We start from the raw sequence: 20,000 nt of genomic DNA, 5'->3' as shown, positions 1-20,000 counted from the left end.
TGTTGACACAGCTCTTGTCCTCCCTGTGTGCACTAACTCAGCTGGATCTACAGCCACGGATAAGCAATACGTGGTGGAAAACGTACTACAATGTTTTACTTAAGAAAAAGTATCAATATTGCAGAAATAGTCAGCTACAAGTACAAGTTCGGTATTAACAATGTACTGGAGTAAAAGTATCAAAATATACCTTTTAAGTACCAAAAGTAAAAGTTATAATTATGCAGAAGGTCCCATTTCATGCATTGTGAGTACTGTCAAAGCAGGTCTGCAAAATAAATAATCTAGAAAGCAACTAGTAACTAAAGTTTTCAAATAATTATAGTCGAGTAAAGAGTTCAACATTTGCCTTTGAGATGTAGTGGAGTAGAAGTAAATGTATTGAACATTGAAAGAAAGTAAACCTCAAAATTGTACTTATGATACAGCACTTGGGTAAATGACTCTCCGCCCCTGCGGATAAGCAGTGAAATACTGTTGTGTTCCGTTCCACTCCTGGCCCGGTTGTTTATAGTCCCTTGTATTGTAGAGGAGAGACCCCACAATGTGCAGCCCGCCTTTCTGAAGTTAATGCAAGTCATATGAAGTGAACACCCACAGTCACTGGGCCTACTCCAGTGGTTCTCTAACTGTTTGTGCCCAAAGGCACACAGCAATGGGTACGTCAAAATAATCTCAAGACACACTTTGTATGCATAGCAAAAGTATCCGATCTACAAGATGTCACTTGACACGTACGTTGCGAGCTTGTAGATCTGATATTAACATTTTTTTAGAATATAGAATTTGCCTCTCAATAGAGGGTATTCACATGCATGAGTGTCAAACCGACAAAGTGAGTTTAACGTTGTGAGTTTAACTTTTTATTTGCATGCATCCAGGCTGTCAAGGCCAGAAAGTAGTTGTTTGCCACTCAGTGCGTTCCCGCATAACTTCCAGGTATGATGATGTCACACGCATATATACCCTCAATTGACCTTATGCACACGGCTGCCATCTTGCCAGGAAAGTGCGATCTAGGTGCAACTTCCCTTTGACAGCCCATTCATCCAAACAGAAAAGTCCTATCTAATTCTATTAAACAACGTCAAACTCACCAACATTTCAGCTGTACGAAAAGCTTGAATTATCATCTTTCTGTCTGCAAAGTGTTTGTTTCATAAAAATCCACCGTAGACATGTTATGAGCTACTTCCTGTCAAGAAATACCTTGCAGGTGATTTATTTTCTAAGTGTCAGAGTTTGGAAGCACTCGTTATCAGTAAAGCAACCTCCTGCTGCCTCCTGCATTATGTGCAAATTCAAAACAGGTGGTACGCAGGGCTGTTGAGGGATATACAACGAGCACTTCCAAACTCCAACACTTTGAAAAAAAAATCACCTGCAATGAAATTCTTGACAGGAAGTAGCTACAGTGGACAGTGTCTACAGTGGATTTTTATGAAACAAAAACTTTACAGATTGAAGGAGGATAATCCAAGCTTTTCGTACAGCTGCAATGTTTGTTAGGTCAATTGAGTGTGCACTTGCTTTGCCTTGCCTTACTGATGTAGTATATATATATATATATATATATAGCATTTTCCATAGTTGTATACTGTATATATTGCAGTAATAGATCCCAAGGCAAAGCGGTCACACAGCAGCACACTGGGAACCACTGGTCTAGACAATAGTTTTTTCATTCATTTGTTATGAAATATGCAGTATATGAAAGTGGATGTATTTTTAGCTCATCCTTCTGTATTCTGTCTTAAAGCCCCAAGGCTTAAGGTGTTTGAACACAGGGTAAGATTCTTCGCACAGAAAACATACTTTTCCTAACTGTAAGCCCAACAACCTGAATATTTTCTCAATTGTAAGCCTTACTTGCCAAATATTTGTAACCATAAAAACAACCAGGAAAAGGTGTAGGTCTACCTATAACAAAAACAAAGCAAGTTTTCATATACAGTATGAATGAACGAGGGCTCATGGAACCAGATGTTTGTAGTTGCAAGGAGGCGCACACGCACGCACGCACGCACGCACGCACGCACGCACGCACGCACGCACGCACGCACGCACGCACGCACGCACACACACACACACACACAGACAGACACATACACACACGTAAGTTGTTGGCCTAATTGATGAGAAAGACTTAGAGTCTAAATTGTGGCAGTTTGTCATTGACATCGTCTAAAGTTTAAATCATGTCAATGACAAACTGCCACAAGTCACGTATGTTCAGTTAATGAATGTCTGTTTGCCCTCAGATGTTGAGAACCAAGCAATGCACAGACTCAAAGGGTGTATATGTCATGCTTTCATGCTAAAGCTGGTTTATGTGCGTGCGTGCATGGTGTGTACGTACGTACGTGCATGTGCTTGTGAGTCTCTGTCTGTCTGTGTCTGTCTGCGCATCCTCAGTCTGTGAGACTCGAGCTGTTTGATGTTAACAAGCTATGTCGCTGTTTTGTTAGGCCACTGTCACCAAAGCAACACGTCGCAGCCCTTCCACAGGCTTGATTCTGTGCACTGTGTGTGTGTGTCTGTGTTTGTGCGTGTGCATGTGCCGCGTGCGTGTGCCATGTGCGTGTGTGTGTGTGTTGTATGCAAGTGCCCAGCATGGTGATTTTCCCATTCCCGTCCTAATGTTCAGCGAAGCTCGATGTGACAGACTGTTTATGTTAAGCTGGAAGGATATGGGAGACCTCGGTCACTGCAGTGTGTGTGCGAGCTTGCGCGTGCCTGGTGTGTGCGTGCGGACGCGCGCGTGTGTGTGTGTGTGTGTGTGTGTGTGTGTGTGTGTGTGTGTGTGTGTAAGAGGTCTCATAACGCTAGTTTGCAGTTAGCAACCCTGTAAACACAGTAAAGATGCCAGGAAATCCCTCACGCTTTCTCTCTGCTGATCTTTCTTGCACATTTGCTTCTTTTCTTTTATGTCCCCCTGTCCGGTGCTTTATGTTTCCGTCTCCTTCCGTCTCTCACCCTTCATCTCGCCGTCTCACACATTTTCTACCTCCTCCTCTCAACTATTTTCCCAGCTCTGGATGGAGAGCCTTTTTTTCCCCCTTAGATGAAGTACACTACTCCGTTTACGTTTTGAGACGTTAGGGTGGCGTTGAAGCTTTCAACCACAGCATGAGCAGTTCACTCTCCATCCAGGGCTGCTGGTTTCATGTCGTTAGTACAAGAAGAAAAGAAAGAAAGGGAATGGAACAAGGAGAACACATGGCAGTATTTGGTGCCAGTGCAGCAGCTGTGATACCAGAGGGGACCAGGGGGATGCTCTGGGGTCTCACAAACACCCTGCAGCACAAACTAAAGTATACCGCTTCAGACAGTGAAGAATGACAGCAAACAATGAGGTTGCCTGAGGTTTGAGAATAACAGCGTGAGAAGGGAAGAGGGAGAGACAGAAACACGAAAATTAGCTTGGAGCTGAAATTCTGGGTTTTTCATATAATTGCTTTGTTGAATCAATTCTAATTGATTGTTTTGTTTGTTATGCCACCACAGTCGGTAGTCAAACGTATAGTCTCACGATGTTAATCCGGCACAGCCGTGACAATGAGAGCGCGCAATATTCTGTTTTACGCTTTAAATGTTGTTGAAAGAAGTGGAAGAAGAGGCAGAGAGAGGGAGGGGAAGACAGAGAACGAGACTGACAGGGAGGGATGGAGAGAGAGAGAGAGAGAGAGAGAGAGAGAGAGAGAGACTTAGATGAAATGAAATGAATGTGTGGAAGAGAAGCACAGTTCATGTGGTCTTCTCTATTTAGAGAGAAGTCGGGTGTCCCTCTGTTTGGACACACAACAGACGCCGCTGTGAAAAGGAAATATTTAACTAACTAAACATCTCCGTGTGGAATAGATATTCTGTCCCTTTCCATCGCCTCCTGTTTTTCTCATTGAACAGCTAGACATCATCATTTGTCATTTCAAGATATGCGTTCTTATGTTTTTCAAGAGACACTTATAAAGGCCATGTCATTTCATAACTGCAGTGCACATGCATTTCACACAGTGTACGTGACGTTTCTTTGTGCGTTTGTTGTTATGGTAACTGTGAAGATGTTCTGTCCAGGCCATATCTTTTCGTCTTGGCTATGTATCGTCGTTGTCGGGTGCATAGGACTACAATGACGGAAACAAGTCCCCGGGACTTTTTTTATTTTTGTCTGCCTTAATGTTTGCCTGTACCACCTGCTGTTTACATTTTTGACTAATGAAGTACATTTATGTAAAATATGGAGATACAAGGTTTCCCGACACCAATGGTTATGTTGTCTGTCAGCGTGTGTGGACTAGAGTAGGAAACGTATGTCCCTGCATGGCCTGCTGTGTAAATTACACTTTATGGGGTATAATAACCTTAGAGGAGAGTGCTTGTGACTAGAAGTGAATGAGCTCTCACACTCCTTGAAACACTGTAGCAGCTTCCTGGTGTGTGTGTGTGTGTGTGTGTGTGTGTGTGTGTGTGTGTGTGTGTGTGTGTGTGTGTGTGTGTGTGTGTGTGTGAGCGTGTGTGTACGTGTGCGTGTGCGTGCGTGCGTGAGAAGTGTACAGGAACATGGGTGGTGTTTGATGAAGGACCGCTGACTGTCTGTATGTCAGTCACTACCATTGTTAGAGCAAGACTTCAAGAAAAGAAATCTACATATGCATGTTTCATTGATTTTCAAAAAGCCTTTGACTGGGTAAATAGGGAGCTCCTTGAATACAGATTATTAACATCAGGGGTAAATGGGAAGTTTTATGCTGCCATTAAGGCCCTGTATCGGGCCCCCATTGCTTGTGTTCAGGTAAATGACTTCAGAACAGGATGGTTTCCTACACACTTTGGTGTGAAACAAGGAGATGTCTTGTCACCAACTTTGTTCTCCATGTACGTTAATGATCTAGCAATTGAGATTAGAAACTCTAAATTGTGGGTGGAAGTAGCGGATATGATTGTAGGCATACTTTTGTATGCAGACGACATAATTTTACTTGCCAATTGCGAAAAGGAGCTGCAAAACATGCTCAATATTGTTGCGGATTGGTGTTTGAGGTGGAGGCTGGTGGTAAATATTGACAAAACACAAATTGTTCACTTTAGGAAACCATCTGTAGAAAGGAGTCCATTTACATTTACGTGTGGGAGAACTGTATTAACATACACAAAGACATATAAATATCTTGGCCTCACTTTAGATGAGCATATGAACTTCAAGGAAGGCACTCAGGTTCTTTCTGATTCAGCTGGTAGAGCCCTGGGGTCAGTACTGAATAAGGTGAAAGCCTGTAAGGATTTAGGATATTATACATATACACAATTATATCAGTCTTGTGTATGCCCTGTTTCGGATTATGCCTCCGGTGTATGGGGTTTTCCGGACAAGGAAAGTTGTAACACAATTCAAAATAGAGCCATACAGTCATTTCTTGGAGTTCATAAGCTTACGCCTATCTTGGCCATTAGCGGAGATATGGGATGGATGCCCGTAAATATCAGACACAAAGGTGAGATGTTGAGACTTTGGAATAGACTTGTTAATATGTCCGATGACAGACTAACCAAAAATATTTTTAACTGGGACATTTCTAATGGTTACCCCTGGGCCAATATGAATTTATTTATTTAAATAAACTATGCTGTAATATTCATGAGATACAGAACTATATGTTCCTTGGGTATAAGGAGAGTTGGGCTGTTGATTTATGGTACAAACCAAAACTAAGAACATATCGTCTTATTAAAAATAATTATGGCCCTGAACCTTATGTTACACAAAATGTATCCAAAAGTCAGAGATGTATTATTTTGTAAAATGACAACCATCTGTGTTAACTTTTTCTGGTTAGAGGACTACGAAAAGTTGGAATTTTGTTTTAGGAAAGGTATTTTTGCTTTAGCAGACTTTTTATGCAAAGCGTGGGAAAAAAGGCAGAATGTTTTGTTTGTGTAAAAAAAAAAAAAAAAAAAAAAAACTGTTTCTTGTACACAATGCAATACTGACGCAATGATTTGTAGTGTGTCCTATATAGTGGAGCAGATTAAGTCAATATATCATAAGAATCGTTCACTTGATGGTACAAGCACCAAAATTGGCACACAAGTGCCTCGGAACCTACTCTCTCAGAAAGGTACGTTGTCCACTTGAAAAAAACAAAATGGACACCATTTTTCAAGATGGCCGCCATTCGAGGTCGTTTTAAACCTGTTTGAGCTATATTGAGCTATAAAATCCTATGTTGATGGCCTATACATCGAAATATATGTTTCTGAGTATGATAAATCCAATTCTGCATTTAGAACATCAAAACTATTTAATATAATGATGATACAATGGAGATTAAACGATAAAGTGGGGCAGATTAAATCCATATTCCATAATAATCCTTCACTTGGTGGTACAAGCACCAGATTTGGCACAAATGATGTCCAGGATGTACTTTCTAAGAAAAGTACGTTATCCAGCTGAAAATCCAAGATGGCCGCCAGTTTTCAAGATGGCCACCTCGTCAAATAAATACGTATAACTTTAATGAACAGAAATGTGTGATCCACACATTGATGTGATCAAAATGAATGTATTCTGACTGGAAGAACTCAATGGTGTCAATTATTTAATTCCAATATGGCAGCCAGTTTTCAAGATGGCGGCTATTACGCAACTCAAAATTAACGTTTTCGGAAGCTGTCTGATCACCGATATTGTTGAAGGGCAACATCATTAATTGAAATGCTGTGATCAAGGTCTATTGGTTTGTAATTTTTTATATAAGAGTGATGTCAAAGCACAACCAGGACACACTGGGGACATCACTGCTGTGAGACTCAGCATGGGGTTCAGTGTATGCTTGTAGTGTACTAGCTGTAGTTGGTGGTTTACTAACTGTTGTAGTGGTGTACTCACTGTAGTTTGTAGTATACTTTAGTGTCCTAAATGCTATCTAATAAGCCCCTGTGTATATCTCAACTAGAAGTTTAGTTAGTTGTAGCATTATAGTTGATAGTCGCACCTGAATTGACAGGATGTGTCAGCGTGGGAGAGCTGAGACAAGGGTAACAGGGATTCAGTTACCTGGATGGTGTACAGATCGCACAGGACTTGCACTGGATGAATGGTCGGGCTAGGTGTAGGGCACCAGATGCTTGAACCTGCATCCCATATTTCAATGTGCTTTGATGTTTTGTACGGTTGGGTGGTAAAAGGATATAGCCCTCTGCCTTTAACCGTATAACACAAGATGTTCAGCTACTAAAACTGATTGGAGGAAGTGTGTCAAACAGATACGAAAGAGGAGTTGAAGTCTCCCCGTATTTCCACCCCATTCGACCGTTATCTCTGTATTGATAGGCGAAATCATCCGTTATCAGCACCTTTGAATACGCCCAATATGGCCATACTGGTATTTTTGTGTCACTGATGTCAATGACGGAGGCGCGCCGTGTCTGGTGGCCTTGAGCCGAGTGTTGCGACGGCCACCAGACCCGACTCAGCGCCGTCCGAGTTACGTCCCGATAGGCAGAGAATAGTATATATTAGTAGCCCCTAGTTTCCATGCGCCGACAATAGAGTTGGAAATGACACGTTCAGCCAAGGGTGAGTATGCCAGTATGGCCATATTGGCCGTATTCCAAGGTGCTGATAACGGTTGATTTCGCCTATCCGATACAGTGATAACGGTCGTGCCCATCATGTTAGACTCATCCAGATTGGATGATGGAGGTGGCAGTGAAGAAACATTGAAGCAAAACAGTACAAAGTTAGTTAGTACCAAAAAGTACCAAAATTGTCGGCCAAATGTTTAGCAACGGAAACTCCAGTTTTCCACTAAGAGAGGAGCTGAAATTCAGAATGATCCTGGTGAAGGACATGCAAAAATTCGAAGAGTGAAGCGGATGTGATCTTCCCCCCATCGAAGCCCTGTATGATGATCGTTGTGTCAGCAAAGCTCGTGGACTTATGAGGGACCCAAGCCATCCCAACCGCAGAGATGCTTGCGGATGCTGCCACATGGTCTCAAAGCCACTGGAAATAGACTGCAAATAAGCTTCTTTCCCCAAACAATCAGATACATGAACGAACTGATAAGAACCAGGGCGAAAGTTTACCTAACTTTGCAGTTACTATTTTTCTAGCACTCTTTATTCTATCCCTTTGTTTGCTGTGCTTGCTGTGTTTTTTGTTGTTTGCCATCTATGCCGCTGCATTGTCTGTAAGGAAGCCAAACTAAAATAAGTTTTACTCTTATGTACCTGTCCTGTACACAAGATGTAACAATAAAGTCCAACCTTGAACGTTGATCTAGGTTCAAGCATCTGGTGCCCTACACCTAGCACGACCGTTCATCCAGTGCCATTTAAGTCCTGTGCGATCTGTACACCATCCAGGTAACTGAAGTTCCGTTACCCTTGTCTCAGCTCTCGCACGCTGGCACATCTTGTCAATTCAGGTGCGGCTATCTAACTACAATACTACAACTAACTAAACTTCTAGTGGAGAGATACAGATATACACGGGCTAATTAGCATTAGGACACTAAAGTATACTACAACTAGAAAAAGTGCCCTTCCGGGCACAGGTCTCCACCAGGAGGATAGGAGTGTGTGTGATGTTTGGCAAAATGTTTAGGAGATGTTTTTTTTTATTTGTTTTTGCAACAATTTTCTTCATTTTGTTGAGGAAATGCAGAGCCAGATCACTCATAGCATCTCTGAGGATAGAATTCTGGATGAGCAGGACATGTGCAGCATTTTGTACAAAACGGGCCACTCCTGAAAACCTTGGAAGGCAATCTTAGCCAATCAGTGTACAATCTGAGAAATCCAACAGACTCGTCTTGATCACATGACTACAGAGATCATGTGTACCGATTGCCATTTCTTCATACGCCTTTGATGGCAATTGGATGATTTGAGGCATTTTGTTCCAAAAATGTGTTTTGCAAAAATCAACCTGTTGGTGGCGCTATAACAGGCCAATGTGAAAAGGGTGGGATATATTCCTCAGCCTAGTAAGAAAATGTGCGAAAGATTTCAGGTAAATTGCATGCTGCGTTCATGATTTGAGGCTATTGTTCAAAACGGGGCAATCTTGCAAACTGTGAAAGCCAATTTTAGCCAATTAGGATGGAATATGAAATATCAGACAGATCCGACTTGAGCACATGACCATAGAGATACTGTGTAACGATTTGTGAGATTTTTGGACAGAATCTGGAGGAGTAATATCCAAAAATGTGTTTTACAAAAGTCGGCCTCCTGGTGGCGCTATAAAAGGCAGATGCGGAAAATGCAGGTCAAAGGTTTGTCCTTGGCCTCTAGGGAGTGTGCATGCAACGTTTCACGCAGATCGGTGCAGTTTTAGGTAAAACATGTGAAAAGCTGCCTCATGGTGGCGCTATAACAGGCCGTTCTGGAAAATGTGGGGCAGAGGTTCATCGTTGGCATCCAGGGAGTGTGTGTGCAAAGTTTGGCATCGGCCGGGTTAACGGTGCCGGAGATTAGCTGTACACAGACGGACGGAAGGAAGGACGGACACACACACGGACGGACACACACACGGACGGAGTGCAAAACATACTCTCTCCCCATGCCTTCGGCCTGGTGGAGACAAAAACTACAGTGAGTACAACAGTTGGTAAACCACAACTACAGCTAGTACGCTACAAGCCAACACTGAACCCCATGCTGAGTCTAACAGCAGTGATGTCACCAGTGTGTTCCTGGTTGTGCTTTGACATCACTCTTATATAATAAAAAAAAATACAAACCAATAGAGCTTGACCACAGCATTTCAATGCATGATCAATGAATGATGTTGCCCTTCAACAATATCTATGATCAGACAGCTTCCGAAAACGCTAATTTTGAGTCACGTAATAGCTGCATCTTGCAAACTGGCGGCCATATTGGAATTCAATTCCAACACCATTGAGTTCTTACAGTCAGAATACATTCATGTTGATGTTTGGATCATTAACACATTTACATTTTACTTTGAAAACCTTTTTGTTGTTTTGTTTTTTTGCATTTGACGAGGCGGCCATCTTGAAAACTGGCCGCCATCTTGGATTTTCAGCTGGATAACGTGCTTTTCATAGAAAGTACATCCTGGACATCATGTGTGCCAAATGTGGTGCTTGTACCACCAAGTGAAAGATTCTTATGGAATATTGACTTAATCTGCCCCAGCCTTTTGTTTAATTCCCATTGTATCATCATAATATTCAATAATTTTGATTTGCTAAATGCAGAATTGGATTTCTCATACTCAGAAACATACATTTCGATGTATAGGCCATCACAATAGGATTATTCAATCAAACTATAGTTAAAACACTGTTTAAAACCATTTTGAAAGGCGGCCATCTTAAATGGTGGCCATTTAGTTTTTTCAAGTGGACAACGTACTTTTCTGAGAGAGTAGGTTCTGAAGCACTTGTGTGCCAAATTTGGTGCTTGTACCATCAAGTGAACGATCGTTTCAGTAATCTGCTCCACTAATAAGTCCAGGCTGGGCGCCTTGGGTGCATGACACAAAAAGAAAGAATCTATCTATCTATCTATCTATCTATCTATCTATCTATCTATCTATCTATGGCTTTCAGGCTTTCAGAGGCCTGGGCATATATATAAATGGTACTTTGGCCTACTGGCTGTGTGCAAAAGAAAATGTGGCGCTGATTTGTCCTGCGGATTAGCTCCGTAAAGACAGACAGACTGACAGACAGATACACCTACTCTTAACTGAAAACAATTAATTTCTTAACCAAAAGTATGTTCCACTAGTCTGAACCAAACCAAGAACCCTTTGATAACAAACAACTGATGCTACCACTACACCACAAAGACCCCACAAACAAACATGTATCTAATCTGAACCAGCTGCAAGCTACAGCTATTTGGCGAGAACGTTTTTCAACAACAAAGTCGTACCATCAAGAGTTTGATTGTACAGTGAGCGAAGAAAGAGAGGTGGAGCGGATCAGACTGTTTGATCTGTGGTTACACGCGTTGAGGACGTGATTCATTCATTTTGAAGATGTATTTGTTTAGTTGTTACTTGAACCTTTATATTTTTACACATTACTCCACGATTGCAGCGTTACGCAGTTTACAGCTTCCCAGTATGACCACTGTCCTCCACTGCTGTCGGCCACCGGTACATTATGAGTTAAGTGCCAGGCTCAAGGATCCCACAATGGGTGTTGTTTAGGGAACTGACGGTGATCCAGGGATTCAAACCTACAGGTTACAGCCAGGCCCCCCATGGCAACCTGTAGGCTACTGCCCACCCCGCCTCGTTCTTACTGCCCCCCCCCAAACTGTCTTCTCTCACCAGAGAGAGAAAGAGGAAGAAGCCAATTAGGATTCCTGGCGTAACTTGGACTTTGGAGAAGGAAATGGTGCATACCGATCTGTGTGTGTGTGTGTGTGTGTGTGTGTGTGTGTGTGTGTGTGTGTGTGTGTGTGTGTGTGTGTGTGTGTGTGTGTGTGTGTGTGTGTGTGTGTGTGTGTGTGTGTGTGTGTGTGTGTGTGTGTGTGTGTGTGTGTGTGCACGCGCGTGTGTGTGCGTGCTGTGTGTGTGAAATGTGTTTTTTGTGTGATAGAGAGAGAGAGAGGCAGAGAGAGAGACAGAGAGATGAGGGGACAGCAAAGATGGAGGGTTCGGATGAAAGATGCAAAAGGACGGAAAGGAGAGAGAGGGTGAGGGGGTGGGGGTGGGGGTGGTGGCTGGGAACGGAGGAGTGAAAGTAACAGAAGAAGTAAAGTGACCTGAGATTACAGCAGGAAATGAACGCATTGTTAAACCAAGCAATGGACTGAGAAAAACAAAGGATTAAAGCAAAGAGGGCAGGATGGAAGGATGGCGAGATAAGAGTAAAGTGTGTGTGTGTGTGTGTGTGTGTGTGTGTGTGTGTGTGTAGTGTGTGTGTGTGTGTGTGTGTGTGTGTGTGTGTAGTGTGTGTGTGTGTGTGTGTGTGTGTGTGTGTGTGTGTGTGTGTGTGTGTGTGTGTGTGTGTGTGTGGTGGGGGTAAAAAGATGGAGAGAGAAACTATTTTCCTGTCCCGGAGAGCGATGGAGAGAGTGAAAGACAGAGAGACGGATGGTGAGGTAATGGGAGAGAGAAAGAGGGAAAGAGTGTGAGGAAAGAAAGATTTAGGAAGAATGGAAGGAGAGACGCTCAAAAATGATACAACTCACTGGTCCATTCATTAACTAATCGGCAGATAAATCCTACTTGTAGATTTCTCTAATAGTTTATTAAAGCAGTAGTCAGGAGAGGACCACTTTTAGGGACTGAAAGGTGTATTTGTCAGTTCATTTCAATTACAATAATTATATACTGTGATATATATTTTTTTCAAGGTATGTTACATTGCGTTTAGCCCATCTAAAATGATGTAGACATAGCACTGTAATCTCCTGAAAAGCTGGTGTTTGCATTACCACCTTGTCCTTACACACGCATTGTACCCACACACACCCCCTTCCCCTCTGTAATGGAAACAAACAATGGGCAGGGATTTGTGCTAAAACAACTCGTTAATTGTGTGACTTGCAGCGGGTTAGCTGCTGAACAGTTAAATGGTGAACTGATGCTGTGCAGCTGTGCAAGCTGATCTCGTGGCAAATTCGTAGATACCCTTACGGAAAGTAACGTGCCTTTTTACTTTACAGTACTATTCAATAGTAACTATTGTATGAATCAAATGCTGACCATAAGGACTCAAACAGGCAGTGTTTGCAGATTTCACCATTAAACCTAACCAAAGCCTAACCAGAACCAAAACGGGCGGAAAAAACTAAACCAAAACTAGTCTAACCACAAATTAAATGCTGTGATCAAACACTGTAAGGTCCACGTCGTCCTCAAGTACGTGATTCCTACACTTTGCTGCCCGGTGTCCCCCAGGGTACTATTTTTCCCCCTTTATTCACAATATTTTCACTGAAAATGGCTGACCTGCAAGACGCGTCACAACACAACGCTCACGCCTGTGAGCTTGTAGATACATTTTTGGCCAAATGTTTGCCCCAGGATATGGACGCTAGATTTCATGTGGTTAAGTACTCTTCATAGGATATCGTCTCTGTCGGGTGGAAACCCATGTCCAAATCTGGTTCTTTATTCAACTTCAAGAATAGCAAACGTAACAGATCTGCAAGCGCAATTCACGTCGCTTCGCGCCGTGTTTCGAGCTTGAGGATCTTTACTTTTGATACTTTTCTGTGACGCTGTAGTACAAATCAAATTAGCCTTAATTTAAGAAAAAAACACAAAGAGTTTGAATATAATGGAGATAAAGAAGTTTCTGCCCGACAGCAACGATATTATGTGACAAACTGTTATGATGTGCTGTGAGTTACAACTTATGAAGTGTATGGCCCTTTTAAACCTTGCAGAATGCAAAGGGCACCCAGAGGTTCTGCTGTGGAAAGACTGGATCCTGACATTTCGTTGCTGTTGAGCAGAAACCCACATCTACATATTCCATAGTTTTTGTAAATTAAAACCCTACTTGACCACACTGCATCAAAAGTAGCAGATCCACAACCCCCAAAAAACATGGCGCGAAGTGATCCGCTTTGAGCTTGTAGATCTGTTACTTTTGCTGCTTTGGACATATGAGTACATCCATTGATCCAGATTTACAAGTGACATTGTTGGGCTGTGGTCATGCAGCCAGTAGGGCTGTGGTCATGCAGCCAGTAGGGCTGTGATCATGCAGCCAGTAGGGCTGTGATCATGCAGCCAGTAGGGCTGTGGTCATGCAGCCAGTAGGGCTGTGGTCATGCAGCCAGTAGGGCTGTGGTCATGCAGCCAGTAGGGCTGTGGTCATGCAGCCAGTAGGGCTGTGGTCATGCAGCCAGTAGGGCTGTGGTCATGCAGCCAGTAGGGCTGTGGTCATGCAGCCAGTAGGGCTGTGGTCATGCAGCCAGTAGGGCTGTGATCATGCAGCCAGTAGGGCTGTGGTCATGCAGCCAGTAGGGCTGTGGTCATGCAGCCAGTAGGGCTGTGGTCATGCAGCCAGTAGGGCTGTGGTCATGCAGCCAGTAAGGCTGTGATCATGCAGCCAGTAGGGCTGTGGTCATGCAGCCAGTAGGGCTGTGATCATGCAGCCAGTAGGGCTGTGGTCATGCAGCCAGTAGGGCTGTGGTCATGCAGCCAGTAGGGCTGTGGTCATGCAGCCAGTAGGGCTGTGGTCATGCAGCCAGTAAGGCTGTGATCATGCAGCCAGTAGGGCTGTGGTCATGCAGCCAGTAGGGCTGTGATCATGCAGCCAGTAGGGCTGCATGATCACAGCCAGTAGGGCTGTGGTCATGCAGCCAGTAGGGCTGTGGTCATGCAGCCAGTAGGGCTGTGGTCATGCAGCCAGTAGGGCTGTGGTCATGCAGCCAGTAGGGCTGTGGTCATGCAGCCAGTAGGGCTGTGGTCATGCAGCCAGTAGGCCCAGTCAGTGGCTTGGTTTAGAAGAGTGTAAACAGAGAGCTGGTAACCTCTAGTCATAAATGAAGAGTGTAAACGGAGAGCTGGTAACCTCTAGTCATAAATGAAGAGTGTAAACGGAGAGCTGGTAACCTCTAGTCATAAATGACCATCTCTTGGTTTTGAAGAGTGTAAACGGAGAGCTGGTAACCTCTAGTCATAAATGACCATCTCTTGGTTTTGAAGAGTGTAAACAGAGAGCTGGTAACCTCTAGTCATAAATGAAGAGTGTAAACGGAGAGCTGGTAACCTCTAGTCATAAATGAAGAGTGTAAACGGAGAGCTGGTAACCTCTAGTCATAAATGAAGAGTGTAAACGGAGAGCTGGAAACCTCTAGTCATAAATGACCATCTCTTGGTTTTGAAGAGTGTAAACAGAGAGCTGGTAACCACTAGTCATAAATGACCATCTCTTGGTTTTGAAGAGTGTAAATGGAGAGCTGGTAACCTCTAGTCATAAATGACCAGCTTGTTAACTACATGTGTATAAGCCTTCCATCAGGCATCTATCTGGAATTATTCTAACTAGGCAGATTGGCCGCTGGGAACGATGGCCTGGTTGGAACGCACGCCTGCTGGTTATGGGAACGATGGCCTGGTTGGAACGCACGCCTGCTGGTTATGCGTTAGAGCACTGAAGTCTGATGTCATTTCTCATGCAAGTGGAGCAACAATATAGCAATGCTGTGAACATGTTACAAGATACCACAGTATCGTACCATATTAAAGTGAATGGGTATATAATGTACAGTAATGCTAAATGCTCAGTCCATTCTCCTCCATGTTCCTGGACCACAGGGAAGTTGAGTGGGAGACAGCAGGGTAAAATGGACATTTAAGCCTACTTTCTTTCACTTACGGAAAGTGATGCTTTAGGGAGGCACAGGATTAGATGGATGGGATCCCAGACCAACAGGGGTATATGGGGTCATCTTAACCCTGTGCTACGCCGGCGGTGGGCACACCTCCTCCATGTTTGTTTGACCTCAGAGCGGTTTCCCTGGTGAGAGCAGAAGTTTCCACTCCGAACACAGGGGAGATAAGGATGGAAAGATTAGGACGGAGGGAGACAAGAAAGGTTGGAGAACGGGGGGGTGGGGGTTAGTCAGCTGTAAAAAGAAGAAGTGAAAGAGTGAAAGATTGAGATAAAGGAGGAGATTACGAGGGCGCAAAAACAAAACAAAAATGAAAGGGAGGAAGGCGAAGGAAAGGAGCTAAGTCGACTGTGAAACAAGTGAAAGATAATGTAGAGATGGAGAGAGATGGAGAGAGGGAGCGCGAGACGTTGTGGAAAAAAGAGGAGAGATCAGAGAGACCGTGGAGAGTAATAGGCAAAAGAAAAGACCTGAGGAAAGAGGCTGGGAAAACAAGTGGACTGTAAAAGATTGACAGATAGAGATAAAAGAGGAGAGAAGGAGAGAGCTTGTAGGAGATTAGAAAGAGACAGACGGCAGGGGCAAAGAGGAGGACAAAAAAGTGGAAAAAGATTGTAGCGAACTGTGAAACAGAACAGAGAATGGAGGGGAAGGATGGGGCTACAGGGACGCGGAGAGAGATGGAGGGACGTGGAGAGGGAAGGAGAGGTAGAGCAAATGAAAACCGCCTACTCCATGGCATACACCTCTTCTCTTCTCTTCTCTTCTCTTCTCTTCTCTTCTCTTCTCTTCTCTTCTCTTCTCTTCTCTTCTCTTCTCTTCTCTTCTCTTCTCTTCGATCCTGTTTAAAACTGAACGTCTGTTGTGCTTTACGTTAGACCAAAGTATAGGATACTGCTCTGTTCTGTTACACCTCGAGGGCATTCCAGTCCGCATCGTCACAAACAGTCTGTTACTGGGGGGGTATTTGTCCTTTGTAATACTTTTTGCCCTGATCAAGCACCTGCTGTCATACCCGATAGCTCCAGCACTCAGTTCTGTTCTGTTCTGTTCTGTTCTGTTCTGTTCTGTTCTGTTCTGTTCTGTTCTGTTCTGTTGGGTTCTATGTATTTTAAACCAGGTTAGGTCAGAGTATGGCTTTTATTAGTGGTCTGAGGCATGGCAGCCTGCTGAAGTCTTTTGAAACCCAATATGGCCTTAAATCAGATTTATAAATGTTTAGGTGTATTATGAAAAACACATAAAGAGACCGCCCTGGTAAAACCACGGCTGAGCTTGCACATGTGTGTGTGTGTGTGTGTGTGTGTGTGTGTGTGTGTGTGTGTGTGTGTGTGTGTGTGTGTGTGTGTGTGTGTGTGTGTGTGTGTGTGTGTGTGTGTGTGTGTGTGTGTGTGTGTGTGTGCGCGTGCGTGCACGTGCCTTGTATGTGCGAGCAAGTGTGAGAGGATGTGAGGAAAATGTCGTTGTGAAAGTGGAAAAGGTGAAAGAGTGTGCAACGTGAGCTGGTTGTGTGTGTGTTTGTGTGTGTGTGTGTGACTGTGTGTGCGTGCGTGTGCGCTTGCGTGCGCGCGCGTGTGTGTGCACAACAGTGTGATGACAACTGTATGCCTCTATACAATATGTTACACTCCCTAATTCCGGCAGCAATATTTGCGTGCGTGCGTGCGTGCGTGCGTGCGTGCGTGCGTGCGTGCGTGCGTGCGTGCGTGCGTGCATGTGGTATATACTATATGTAGCGGTAGTTAAAACAGATTGAGTGGCAGGCAGGAAACCTGATAAGCTTTTACACTCTGACGATGGAAAGAAAAAACTAATTCTCTTCTCGTTCACTCTCAGCAGAAATAGTTGTGTGCGTGTGCCCAACCTTAACCCTAACCTCAAACAGATGAACTAAAGGGAACTTTGACCGTTGAGAGAAATACAAGGGACTAGCGGAACTAGTACAGGCCAACTAAAGTATTACTTTACCAAGTAGGGAGCATTGGTTCTCAAAGTGGGGTCCAGGGACCCACAGGGGTCCATGATGGGATTCCAAATAGATCCTTAAAGGTCTGTAACTCTGAGAGTGTACAAATGGAACCACTTAGGCGTCCATTTGGTTCCGTTTGTAGTACACTCTCAGGGTTATGGGGGCCCTTGAAAAAAAAAACTGTAGGTTTGTGTTGAAGTGTTGAAGCTTGCGTATGCACCTGTGATGAATTCACTTTGCGTTTGATTGAATGCTACAAGTCCGTTTTGTAACCTCTGTCCATCTCCCCCCTCTCTCTCTGTGACTCTCCAGGGACTTGAATCGAAACAACATCACCAGAATCACCAAAGTGGACTTCTCTGGCATCAAGAATCTCCGAATTCTGTAAGTATTTATTTAGACATTTATTTAGCTGGTGATCTGTCTCTCTCTGTAAACTGTGGCTCACAGACACAGGGTGACTGGTGGTATCGCTAGTCAGGTACCAGAATAGCCCATGTGTGTGTGTATGGTTGTTCTCCATCTTGTTGTGACCCATAATTCTGCCTTTACGAGGAATGCCATTAGCAAACAAACTACCATGCTGTAGCAATTAAGAGCAATGCTATATTTACTTAATAAGGCTGTATATGGCTATAGGGTAAACAGTGTCTATAAAATAAACTTTCCCACCCTAATGAGGGCTTGTGGGGCAATGGAGAATGAAAAATGTGCAATCGTGAAGAATCAAATGTCATAATTAGGGGATATTTACAAGACTGAATAATAGAGTAATGGTAAGTTGACATGCTAGTAACGCATGGCGAGACTCCCAATTCAGAGTTTGATTCCAAAGGAGATCATTGTGAAATGACAAAGCAAGGAAAAAAAGGAAATGACCCAAAGCAGATTCTGTTAAAAACCAGACCTGTAGTCTAATAACTGGAAAGTCTCCCTGTACAATCTTTAGCAAATTTGACAGTAAGTTACTTATATGTGTGCAATTTGGGAAGGAAGTCTCACAAAACACAATGCAGTGTTCAGTGGAAAAGCTGGACCATACAGGCTGCTTGCTTGTCTTGCATGCCCTAGTTTGGTGAGAGTTTATGCCTCATTTGGCTAAATGGAAATATCTATTATAATAAATACTGCTTCATAAGGAACATGTTTGTGTAACTATGAGATTAGCTGAAATAAATAAATACATTTTCCAAATAAAAATAATAATACAGCCTGACTTTCACACACTTGGGGCTGTGTCCAAAGAAAGCTTGTTTATTTTATTTTACTTGGCGGAGTACTTTGGATATGCCAAGTGATGGGAAGAGCAGCGCTATTATACCCAATCCGAAAATAGCAGATCGGCGTATCTATCTATAAATGCACCGAAAAATGTCTGTCAGTCAGTCAGTCATTCTGTCTGTCCTTCTGTCTGTCTGTAGCCTACACTTCCTTATATTAACCTGACTCCGCCAGATGGGGCAGTAGAGAGTACTCTCTACTGCCCCATCTGGCGAACATCATTTTGCTGTTCATATATTCAGAACGGGTAAGGACTAGTATGATAAATAGATGAAAAGAGGCACATGGGCCTGGGCCGTGGCTCAGCGGTCCTGGCACCCTGCCTGGTAGCCCAGTCTGGCAGTGTGCCGCGGGTTCGACTCCCGATCCCGACGGCCCTTACTGCATGTCACCCCCCCATCTCCCTCCTCATTTCCTGTCAGCCTACTGTCTATCCCTCTATAAAAATATAAAAAATAAACAAACATAAAAAAAGAAGAAGAAGAGGCACATGGTAGACTACACCCTCCCCAGACAGACTAACTGTGGGGGTTGGTTAGCAGATACCACATCACACACATTGGCCATGACTAATATTGGGGAGAAATGGGGGAAGAAATCCATCCACAGAGCCATCTAATTCTATCCATCTAAACGTGTCTCTCACCAACTACGGTAGTTTTGGCTTGAGAGGTGGGGTTTTTGAGGTGGGGAAAGTGTATATGAATTTACATCGGTTAAAGGCTGATGTAGTTTAAAGTATGCCGGCCGAACCTCAGTGCTAATGCGTCAGAAAGCTTCCACGACATGTTGAGGTGAGCTCTTTCAGTGAGATCTTCTGAAAGTTGGAGATAAAAGAGCAGCACTCTGGATTTTGCAGTGTAACATCAGTGCGGTTCTATGGCTCCACACGCCTCATCGCTTGTCAGCGTTGGTGGCTTGTGGTGAAAAAATACTTTTGACTTTTTTTTTCCAGACATGCAAAACGAGTGGACTATGGACTTTCTGGATATTACCAGAAAGAGCCAGCCCTGAATGACAATAAAAGGTCCCCCGGAGGGGGTCCTTGCAAATAAAGCATTTGAGAACCACTATAGTATGTGCCCTGGTGTCTAGTGTTGTTTTTGGCAGCAAATTTAGATTTTAGTTTTAGTCCTAGTCTCTTGAATAGTTTTCATTTAGTTTTAGTCACATTTTAGTCACCTGGAATGTTTTAGTGTTAGTTTAGTTTTAGTCGACTAAGTGTCATGCGATTTTAGTCGACTAAATCTACAGTTGATTTAGTCGACTAAAATGTATTTTGGCCGTGATGCCGTTGTAATGACAGATTTTACACTTGCTTGTAGCTTGTAGATCAGCTATTTTCAGCATGCAAACAAGTGTAAAATGACTTATACTGGATCTCTAGTCCACTAGTCCCTTC

At 43.5% G+C, this 20,000-nt stretch overlaps 1 protein-coding gene across 1 annotated transcript in view; it reads left to right on the top strand.

Annotated features, from left to right (window-relative positions):
- The window catches only part of LOC306920415 (platelet glycoprotein Ib beta chain-like), a gene marked incomplete at both ends in the record, with an annotated part of 196,011 nt that overhangs the window by 5,842 nt on the left and 170,169 nt on the right, over nt 1-20,000 (top strand). Inside the window, one exon of the mRNA XM_079497165.1 lies at nt 17,630-17,701. Within this exon, the coding sequence (XP_079353291.1) occupies nt 17,630-17,701 (72 nt within the window). The remainder of the gene's footprint in view (nt 1-17,629; nt 17,702-20,000) is intronic.

Source organism: Electrona antarctica (genome assembly GCF_951216825.1).
Source record: "Electrona antarctica genome assembly, chromosome: 1".
Classification (NCBI taxonomy): Eukaryota; Metazoa; Chordata; class Actinopteri; order Myctophiformes; family Myctophidae; genus Electrona; species Electrona antarctica.
The sequence above is the reverse complement of the archived record's forward strand: the minus strand, read 5'-3'. Positions and strand labels throughout refer to the sequence as shown.